This window comes from Protomyctophum bolini (assembly GCF_963924005.1).
Source record: "Protomyctophum bolini genome assembly, chromosome: 5".
In the NCBI taxonomy this organism is placed as follows: domain Eukaryota; kingdom Metazoa; phylum Chordata; class Actinopteri; order Myctophiformes; family Myctophidae; genus Protomyctophum; species Protomyctophum bolini.
In genome coordinates this window covers 33276789-33287825 of record NC_137866.1, presented here as the reverse complement: position 1 = coordinate 33287825, position 11037 = coordinate 33276789, and the positions used below count along the sequence as shown (strand labels likewise).

The 11037-nt window shown below is 40.6% G+C and overlaps 1 protein-coding gene across 2 annotated transcripts in view; it reads left to right on the top strand.

The window, feature by feature from the left end:
- Nucleotides 1-11037, top strand: part of spen (spen family transcriptional repressor) — a 34723-nt gene that overhangs the window by 3213 nt on the left and 20473 nt on the right. For both annotated transcript variants that reach the window (XM_080764018.1, XM_080764017.1), the window contains exons 2-3: nt 704-1024; nt 9285-9914. In XM_080764018.1, the coding sequence (XP_080620144.1) occupies nt 704-1024; nt 9285-9914 (951 nt within the window). The remainder of the gene's footprint in view (nt 1-703; nt 1025-9284; nt 9915-11037) is intronic.

Sequence of the window (11037 nt, the reverse complement as noted above, 5' to 3'; positions counted from 1 at the left end):
ATAACCTAACCATTGCTGTGGCAGCCTTTGAAAGCCTCATAGCCTACAACTGTACAAGGTCTAAATGAGTTGATTTTAAAAGGAGATTGTGCAAAGCGTGTTATGCAGTCAAACAGAACAGACATTCTCAAGATTAATTAAAATCTTAGAGTTGTGCAAAATGGAATCAAATGGACCCGTAAGGGTTTGGTACACTATACATTTTGGTGCAGGCTACACTCTCCACGTTAAATTAACACATGAGAAATCCACTGTGCAGGAGCCCTGGCATTGCATAATGTATCTGTGGGTTCTTCTGAAACCCACAAGCAGTGAACCAGGATGTCACGTGTCCCCCAGACCCCACGCGAGCTCAAGACGGAGCACCTCCCGAGCTCCCTCTCATGGAAATGGTCTGGGCATTGTTCGGAAATGTATTCATTTATTAATATGCAGTGTGCTAATGTTTCAAGCACAGTTGCTGGGTTACTGTTGCCTTGAGTGCGCATTCAAATGTACCCTTTTCTATATAGTAATAAATCGTTTGTAAAGCCATGTGTGGTACACACACTGGTAAGGATCATAATGAGAACAGTTGATTCAATTGTCAGAATTTCCGAAATGGTCAAAAGTGGCAAAACTCACAAGGCTTATGTGGTTAACAAAAAAACATAAATTGTTACAAACCTTTTCATCTAATTTTGTTTCACTTGTTCCCTCTTAGATATGGACGGGTGGAGAGTGTCAAGGTCCTCCCTAAGCGGGGTTCAGAGGGCGGAGTCGCTGCCTTTGTGGATTTCGTGGACATTAAAAGTGCTCAGAAGGCTCACAATTCTATCAACAAGATGGGAGACAGAGACCTGCGCACTGATTACAATGAACCAGGCACAATTCCTAGCGCCGCAAGGGGACTGGATGATAGCCTGTCATTAGGCTCTCGCACCCGGGATGTAACAGGGTTCACAAGGGCGGCAGGTGGGCCAGTGTATGGGCCCCCTGCTTCGCTCCACAGCAGAGAAGGACGCTATGAACGCAGACTAGACGGGTAAGTGGACAAAGTTTCTCTGAAGGCAGGGGGACCTTGCTTTCTTGTATCGCCTCACCCCCAAGCATATTTCCACCATCTATTCATTTAACTTGTTTGGGGGTTAACGAGGATAAATCAGAGTTCATACTCAGGAATGAATCATTTAGGCATCCTCTCTAAAGTCCTCAGAGCATTGCCATTGCTCTTGGATTCATACAGTACTTACAGTAGGTAGACACCAAGATATGCTGTAACTGAGAGCATGTTTGTACATTCCGCACATAAATGTATCATATCTCTTTGTCAGTAGTCAATAGTGTAATTGGCTGTTGGGGATTATTTTTGTGAGCTGTAACATCTATGTGAGGTGGATACATCATTTGTGGAAAACAGGCAAATATTGGATATCGTAAAAAAAAAAAAAAAGAAATCCCAGGATTATTGGAGTTTGCTGGAGAGAGAGAGAGAGAAAGAAAGAGAGTGGTCCAGCGTCCTTCCCTGGGATTCCCCATAATCTGGAGTTACAGTGCCCTGCTTGGTGGATTAATATCACCCCTTTTACTGTCATATTACAAAACAGCCAAGAGCTCATATTTACACATTTATGAGACACTTACAAGTGTCTGGATTAGTCAAATTGGGTTCTCAATCACTCTGCATCCCTCCTGGAGGGGTTTCCTCCCCCGTGATTTGGAGTCATGTGGATAATCTAACCAGGATATGTATACCACCCCTATTGGATTAATACCTGCCAGTCGCCTAAAGGATATTCATCATGCTAAAGGTATGGGTTTTCTTCTTTCTTTTCTTTTTTTTCTTTCTTATTTTTGTTTTGTTTGGGATTATATCTGGGCTCAGGGCATTACAGTTCAGTGCTGGGAGACCTCTACTGGTGATCAAACTTCATAGACACAACAAACATTGAGCAAGTGCCTTTTTTACCCACCTTTTTTATGTGATTATTATGCACATTTCGTTTTTGTTTTTACAACAACTGAGACTTGCCATTTTGACGTGGGCAGTGGATTGAACTATGTTTTGGATAATACAATTGAAAAAGAACTGTGACGGAAATTTGGGAGTTGAAAAAGGTGGCGCCATTGGAGATTAATTGCCTGTAGCCTATGGATTACCTCACTCCCTCTTAAATGTGGAACTATACTTGTCCTTGGATACAACTGGAGACAGAATCAGAAGTCTATGCTGTGTGTTTGTGAACTTTTAAAACTTTCCATAGAATTGGCTGAGGTTCTGCTACCTGTGAAAGGGATTCACAGATAGACTTCACATAATGTACGTCCACGGGCTTCAAAATGAGAACTTCCCTTGGGAATGATTACACTGCTGAATATGAACAAGGCGTCTGGATTGTATAACTTTTTTTCTTCTACTTTTTGTTCTTTTTTCTTTCTTTTTTTTAAAACTATGGTGACCACTTCTTCCCCCTGATGGATTTAAGACTATTGCACCTCTATGCACAGTGTAATCAATGTGGAACGTTGTAGGACTGTTACAAATCAAGATTAAAGACTATTTTTCAGCAGGCTTCTTCTTGACAGATTAATTGCTGCAGAGGAATCAATGGAGTTTTGCTTATTGAAGACGCTGTCCTGGATATATTTTTTTCTTTATTCGACTGAACTTAAAGTGCAATATTGATTATATTTTTTGCACTTTATATTTTCTGCAGCCGTTTTTTTGGAGGTACATATGGACGGATATGGAAAAATGTTCCCAGACATACAAGATCTCAAAAAGGATTGGGACGAGGACTTTTTTGTTTTTTAATTAAAATGTGTACACCAGCTCATCCACACACCTGAGGTCTCCTGCCATGCTGACGAGGATTAATGTCCTATTAATTTTGCTTCAATTTTTATGCCCACTCAACTTTTTTTTGCCCACTTTTTTGCTCACAAAGTTCTGTCTCCCCTAGATTGTATTTGGAAATATAGGTCAAGTTACCACTCTCAAAAGGTTGGTATGCCCTGCCCTGTGTATTTTAGCTGTTCTCTCTAACCTCTAGTTTGAACCCCTGTCTCTCTCCATTTTCCCCACTAACCACAGTAGCCAGTAAATAGACTGTTATTACTGCCTGTTTGTCCTTAAGCAGACTCTGCACCGTACCTTACAGTATATTGTTTTCCTTTCGCTTCTTCTCACTTTTACCCTACTCCCAGCTAACCTCTGTGCTCCCTATACTCAATACTTGTATGTTGCCGGCATTTTTCATGTGATAGAGTTCAAAGTGAAAAATGTCCTAATTGATGTAGGCTGGCTTAAGGGACCACTTTTCACTTCCTCATTAGTGAGGACCAATTATACGAAGATAGGTTGAAAAGTGATGAAGTGGTCCTTTAAGCGTGATTCATACTTTGTCGCACACCAGTGTCACATGCCGAAAATAGCTGATCTACAAGCTCATCTACAGCACCTTGCATCCTGTGATGCGTTCTGAGCTTGTATATCTGCTTTTTTTGTGTGCAAAGCACCTGCATAGAGTATAAATTAGGCATTAATGTAACATGTTAAACGATTAGAACTGTGGAATGTTGGTAATGTAATACTGCTTCTGCTGGATTTTAAAATGCCACAGTAAAACAGAAATACATGTTAAAATAAGCTTTGATCAAATTCAGCTAAAGTCGCTCCCAAAGGAATGTTTTGTCAACCTTTTTTATATGGTTTCAAATTGTAGTTGGATCCTTGGATAGTAAAACTAGATTTCTACATTTCTTATCAAAGCGGTTGTGGGTGTACATTAAGGTTTAAGGCTAATCAATCATTCTGTAATTTATTTTGTATCCCAATGCATGACAAACATGCTACACAAGATGTTGTGTATTAATGCAGTGATGTTCACCAAAGCCAGAAACAGTCAATGTGCTTGACATCTACCGTATCACACTAATACTGTAATGATAAACTACTGATAGAAATTCTGTCAAATATGTAGCAGAATAATTCTTTCAATCTTAGTGAATAATGTAAAAGCCTGTTTTTGTGCAGAGTGAAATTGAAGGCTATCTATTGAGTGGTGTGCCTATCCCTCTGCCAAATTAGCATTTTCCAGAGCATCTAGGGGCCAAGGTAATCCATCAATTTCACAACACACACCACTGCGCCATAGCAGATATTCATGAATTCGCACACAAATGATTAAATAAATAAGCGCACATTGAATTTGCCATGAACATGCTCTACCTATGGTATTGTGCCGTGCTAAACTATTTCCTTAAAGCCTGTGTTTTGTTGCCTGTGTTCATCACAGTAGGTCTATGTAATCAATGTACTCGTCCCACACTAGAATATCTTTTTAGTTTTAAAGACGTAATAATAAAAGACAAGACTGCTGCTTGTGACCTGACATTATATCTAATAATAATGCCTTTACACAGCCCCCCACCCACCTTGTGCGTAAATAAAGCTATAGGAAATGGTCTATTTCTGTCGCCCATATAAAATCTAGTGTTTAATCTGGCAAATATTACCAGTTTGACCTTTTTCGCAAATATTTGTTTGGTTGCAGAACATATTGACGGAGAATAGGCAACATTCTACTGTTAGCATTCTTATCTAAGTTGTTGAAATTACTTCCATAGAAGTAAAATATATCTACTCCATTAAGACATGCAAAAGTTTCACTTTGTATCCTGCTTTTAGGAATGATTTTGAAAAACTATTGAGGGGTTAGAGTTGTAGCTATACAAATGTACTCAGTGCAGGCTTTTGGATACAGCATGAATGATAATAAGAAAGGTCGCCCCAAAACACTTCACCCCGGGTCAAATCCAGCGACCTTGGAATGGTCTCCACCAGGTATTCCTAAACGTAACCTCAGTAACCCTATGCCAAAACCTAACCTTATTTCTAAACATAACCTCAGTAAAACATGCCTAAGCCTAAATTTATTCCTAACCATACCCTCAGTAAAACAAATACAAGAATGCAAGAACCACTGGGGGCCAGCGGCCCGTAAAAAATATTATTAACATTTCTGAGGGAAACAATATATGGAGAGTTCCAGCCATTAACTATACAGTCAAATACTTATGCTTCAGTTCATGAAATGTGAAAGATTTCACTTCAGTAAGCAGGGAGGAGAGATTTATGTCTACTGTATATGCCTGCCTCATTGAGGAAAGTGCTAATATTGTCTGACTGGCCTTTACAGAGAAACATTAAAGCTTAAATGATCAAAACCCTTTATTATATGTATAAAATCTAAATAACAGGTATTTTACGTTGACTTGTGTAATTTCTAACAAGCTGTATTGTGCATTTATCGGTTTTGACAAAACTGACATGAATCATTCTGGATGTAAAAAAACATTTTATATTCTTATTTAGCAGAGAGATACATGTAAATCCTGTGCTGGAAAATGAAATGTATTCCCTTTGTCCTAAGCTTTACTTGACAGCTGTGGGCATACAATGTACGGTGACCAGATGTCATTGAGTGTGACAACTATCTCTAAAACACAAAAATGTCACTCAAATGGTCTCATTTTCCAATGCAATACAAATAATAATGTAATAAAATGATATAGACTTACAGTATTTATTTTCAGCACAGATGCTTATCATAGTCCCTCTCTTTTATTACCTAACCACCATCCAGGGTGTTGAAAGGTGCAGTTGCTAGTTGTACTTGGCACAAAAACTGTTGGTGAACATGTCTATGACAATGTGATCCTGCATTGTTCTTAAGGATCCAGGTTTGGAGGTTTGAAAACCACCCTAATACACTGCCAAATTCAGGACATTCATTCATGGACAATCTGCAATGGCTCCTCACAGGCTTTAGTCTCATGTACAGCGCTTGTGCAAACTACTCATTGTTCTTGTGTTCACACACTGGACTTTGTACCAGTTGCATGTTGCTTCTTGGTTATATTCCTGCTCTGTATTTTATTGTCTGATATGATTTCACTCCATCACTCATAGGATGACCTTAATTAGCCGATCCCATGTTCTTAAAATCCTACTTTATAACCCTTTTTGTTCCAATTTCAATTTTTCAATTTTCCAAGGAAGACATGCAAAAATTAATGTAAAATGATGTTAAAACACATTTCGAGCCATACACGGAAATAAACCCAGCACTTTAATGCCAATCCCGTGTATGGCTGGGCAACAGTCTTTATATTACAGTACAGTAAATCTTTGAATATCTATTCTTTCACAAATTCACAGCAAACGTTCTTAACTCATATTTTTGCTTCTGGGGGGTCCCTGGAACAACATATCATTTTTGGGGTTCTGGACATGAAATGGTTTGAGAACCACTGATATAGAAACATATGTTGGGAATTATATTTGTGTATGGATAAAATAACTCAAGCTACAAATTTAATACTACACGGTTTCTCTGTTAGGGGTACTGTCGCGTTCTGTTATGCTGAATATTGAATTATTCTGCACCATTTCCGAGGCATGTGGAAAAATAAGGCTGTAGCTTGAACGTCATGCACAGCCTGAGCCTTTATATTTGCAGCTCAGGGAAATAATGGCAATATAGGTTACCATGGCAACAGTAATGACAAGTGTAAAGGCTCATATCCATGCCAATAGCTGATGCTTCAAAACGTAATCTAGCTAGTTTAGCACATCACGGATATCTCCTGCAATACATTTACGACGTCTAATTCATTCTGTTTGTGCACATTCTATGTTTGATGGAATTCATTTATGCTCTAATGTGCAGCTGACTGAAACTCATTACAGCAAGAAGGCAGGCATAATTTTCAAAACTAAGAGAAAGGGGTAATCTAAAAGTCTTTCAAATGGGAGTTTGAGGCCTTCAGGGTTCGAATTGAAAACGAAACACTGGCGGACATTTCCGTAACCACTTGATCCCTATACTGTACGGTCCATACAACAAATAGTCAAGATAGTCAATCTGCAACGTGTTGCATCGCAACTACCTCGTAGTGACCTTATAGAACTGCCATTTTCACTATTTTTTAATACAAATAAATACAATAGAATATTATGAATTTTGCGAATTTGCCCAGAATAGGGATGCCACAGTTAAAGTAGTTAACCTAATAATGACATTATCAAACGTATTATAGCTGCATTTCCCAAAAGGACATATTATTATAGTATTTAATTCAGTCTGACCAGGACACACTGCCAATAAAAACGAATGACCAGAGAGGGGTATCAAAAGCAGAGGTATGGATTTCCCCTCCCCCATCCCCCACAGCAAATCGAACCCTGTCTAAGGTAGACAGTGTTTTAATTGTCCCATAACCTTGACTTTTATGTTGACGGAAGTCAAGGTTAGGGGACAATTGATTTAAAGTCTCTCTCTCTGTGTGTGTGTGTGTGTGTGTTATAATATGGTCTTAATAATCCTATCATGAGAACTAATGATGCATCTTATTATAAATATTGCTGCAAGGTTCATATTAATGGGACCATACAAAGCATCATAATAAGTGTGTTCCTGAGCAAGACACTCAACCCCTAACACCCCGATCATCTTGTCAAATAGTCAAGCAGAAACGGAATCCCCCCATGGGTTTAATAAAGGTCTGCCCTACTGTATATGAGACCTAGCCAAGACGAGGTACAAATGAACAGATAAAACAACAACAACAGAAGTACACGACAATAACACAAACTAAAATGATAAAATACCAAAAATAAATCAGTGTTAACACAATTTCAAAACAAGAACAGTTTATCTACTATATATCTTTTACAGTACAACAGTGAAATCAACTTCGCAAAACCTGTTCATGTGCAGTTTATCAAGTACATTTAAGGATTGAATCAAGTGGATCTTGAGATCCACATGGGAACGTTTTGTATCTCGGACAGTCTGTGACATCCTTTAAGCCGCATCTATTATGTATTACATCGTGTCACCAGGCTTTCCACCACCTCAGAGGAAAGCCTGGTCTGTGTTACTAAATTGCTGTGTGATCCGGTCGGGATCACACAGCAATTTATATCGTTACATCATGTTGTAGTCATTGTTTTGTAGTCATCAGGCCGGAAGCCTAAATCTGGAACTTCCTTTCCCTTCACACCGGAAGAATAATTCCTTCCCAATAAAAGTGTGACTCGTTCTCTCGTAGCCTGCAGCTTTTATTGGGAAGGTATTATTCTTCCGGTTTGAGGGAAAGGAAGCTCCAGATTGAGTGTTCTGGCCTGATGACTACAAAACAATGACTACAACACGACGTAACAATAGCATCCGCTCCAGAGTCCCGACCGGATCATAAACCCGAAAAGGAATGCTGCCCAGGCTAATTATGTTTTACTCCAAATTTTTTAAAGGTCTCCAAGACCCATTGACTGACATTATACAATTCAAGTTAAATATTCCAAACAATGTACCAAGAAATACATGGGAGTTACTAAATTTGCCTACTGGGCTAGCAGTGTTCACAAGACAGTTGGCGCTGATGAGTGTAACGGTTGCGAGATTAGCTCCGGACAAACACACTTGCAAACGTTATGGAAACACATGGCCTCCTGCAGAGCCACACTGTAAAAATATACCAGTGTTGCATCCTGCGCCTTGCAAGGGATGGCCAATCAACTGAGTTGATTGGATGATATTATCGTTTATCATGAATTTGTAGCATCTGCATAAAACACAAATTGCCCAGAATCACAATATGAAACATAATAAAATGTTGAATCCCAGTTTTGATTATGAGGTTTTTAATCTTCAACTAACCTGGCAAGCTAAGCTTGTCATTCCACCAAATGCTAGGTGTAAATCTGTTAAACCCAATTCAAACTGTGGTACTGTGGTCATGTCCACTCTGTGGAAAAGGACATAACACAGAGCTGTCAAGTGGAATCTACCAAATTTAAATTCAAGAGTTCAGTTTGAATAATTAATATTGCTTAAGTTATTCTTTCTTTGCACCTCATGACCTACTTTGGCTTCTTGGCCCACAAGAAATACAGTTTTAATTGTAGACCAGGTTATTAAAAATGCACTCAGGTGGGAAAACACAACTAATCTCAATACTCTCTAGCAAGCCATTTTTATCTGTTCTTGAGGCCTTTAGCTTTGCCAAACGTGTTATTCACATTAAATAATCAACTGGAATTCTGTTTCCTTTTAGATTCTTAAATGTTTTTTTTTTTTTCAAAATGTCCTGTTTTGACACTTTTGTCTGTCACCTGTCCTGATTGTCCTGACTGTTCCACGCAAGAAGCTTTTCACGCTTCTGTCAGACGCTTGTCTTAACGGTTGTCTTTCTGTCTGCCCATGTCTCTCCATCCCATCCCTACTGTTGTCACTCAGGGCTGCTGAGAGTCGAGATCGAGCGTACGATCACAGTGCCTATGGACATCACGAGCGCGCTGGCAGCAGCTTCGACCGCCAGCGGCACTACGAAACGGACTATTACACCAGGGAGAGGACTCTAAGCACAGGCGGGAGTGGTTCTGGCGCCTCCAGCGGGAGCGGGGGGACAGTCTCGGCGGTTGTTGGCGCCAGCATCGCCAGCGCCGTCGCCAGTGTCAGTGGAACGGGTGGTGGTGGCGGCGGTGGGGGGGGAGGGGCCACACCAGGAGGAAGTGGGAGCTCGGCGGCCAGCACGGTGGGCTTGATCTACCGCTCGCACAGCAGGAGCCCGTGTCGCTTCGAGACACCAGAGCCGCGCTACGAGTCTCGCGCCAGAGAGCCTTTCACTTTGGCGAGCGTGGTGCATAGGGACCTATACCGGGAAGAGAGGGGGCGACGTGGGGACCGGCCGTATCGCCACAGCCGCAGCCGCTCTCCGGCACACTCGACCCATTCGAGAAACCCCTCCCCTCAGAGACTGGCGAGCCAGGCCACCCGTCCTGCCCGCTCCCACAGTGGCTCTGGCTCGCACAGCCGCTCGTCCAGCTCGGATTCTGTCAGCAGCAGCAGCAGCAGCACCAGTGGCAGGTGAGTGGTACTGCGCCCTCCAGTGTCCAGGTGAAGATGTCTGCTCCAATGACTGCGTTACCGATGAACACGACACATGTTTAATTAATTAAGTAATAGTAATAATTGAGCAACACACATTGATTGACGTCAAGCTTTTATCTCTGTCAATTGTTACCTAGCAACATGTGTTACCTAGCAAGCAAACGTGGTCCAGTTTTGTTCCAGCTCATGGAATCTCATGCTTCAGCTTGTGCTTGGGGAATCTAGAGACCTCACACCTGCCCAAGGGGCTAGCTTCATTCGTTGGAGAAAAAAACAGGTTTTTCGTTGAAGCTGCTGTTCCTATTAATGCAGATGTTGCTATTTCACCTTCTACTGTTTGCAATCCATCTCAATGCAAGTCAATGAGGTTTTGGGCGAACTTTACCTTGGACATTATTACCTTTGTCTTTTTTTAAATCATCATGATATGCGTTTGGTAAATTATGGTCACATTTTTATTTTATTTTATTATGGTCACATTAATACAAGAAGAAAGGGACTCTGCATTAAAGTAAGCCAATTCTGGGTCTCAGTTGGGAGACATGGCCATTATTATTACCATTATTATTATTATTATAAGCCACTATACCTTAAAATATCTCATGAACAAGTAGATTGATGGGCACACACCTGTGCACACATCACATCGCCTTTATTATTAGTGCAATATATATATGTGTGTTTTTATTGATATATTATATAGTATACGGTAGACTGACTGTAAATGGGGAGAGAGAGATACTACATTTACATGCTTTTGTTAAGTGCATTGGAAACCACAGTCTAGTCTTTGGATTGAACCTGTTATATGTACAATGTCTTATTATGAGGTTTCCCTGCACACCAATGATTGCGATTGTGCTTAACCTCAGAAGACATCAGAATGTTTGTGTGTGGCTCTACACAACCAGACAAATAGGATCTGACAAGAGCCACTGGCTCTCCACTATTCTCTGCTGTTTGGTTTTTGACTGCATCACAGCTGCACACAGCAGACTACATAGCTCAGAATGCATTTAGCGACACATGCGGTTTGACGAGGGAGTTCTACAGGGGAATTTTCGGAGGCGGCTGGTATATTTTCTCACTGCCTACCTCT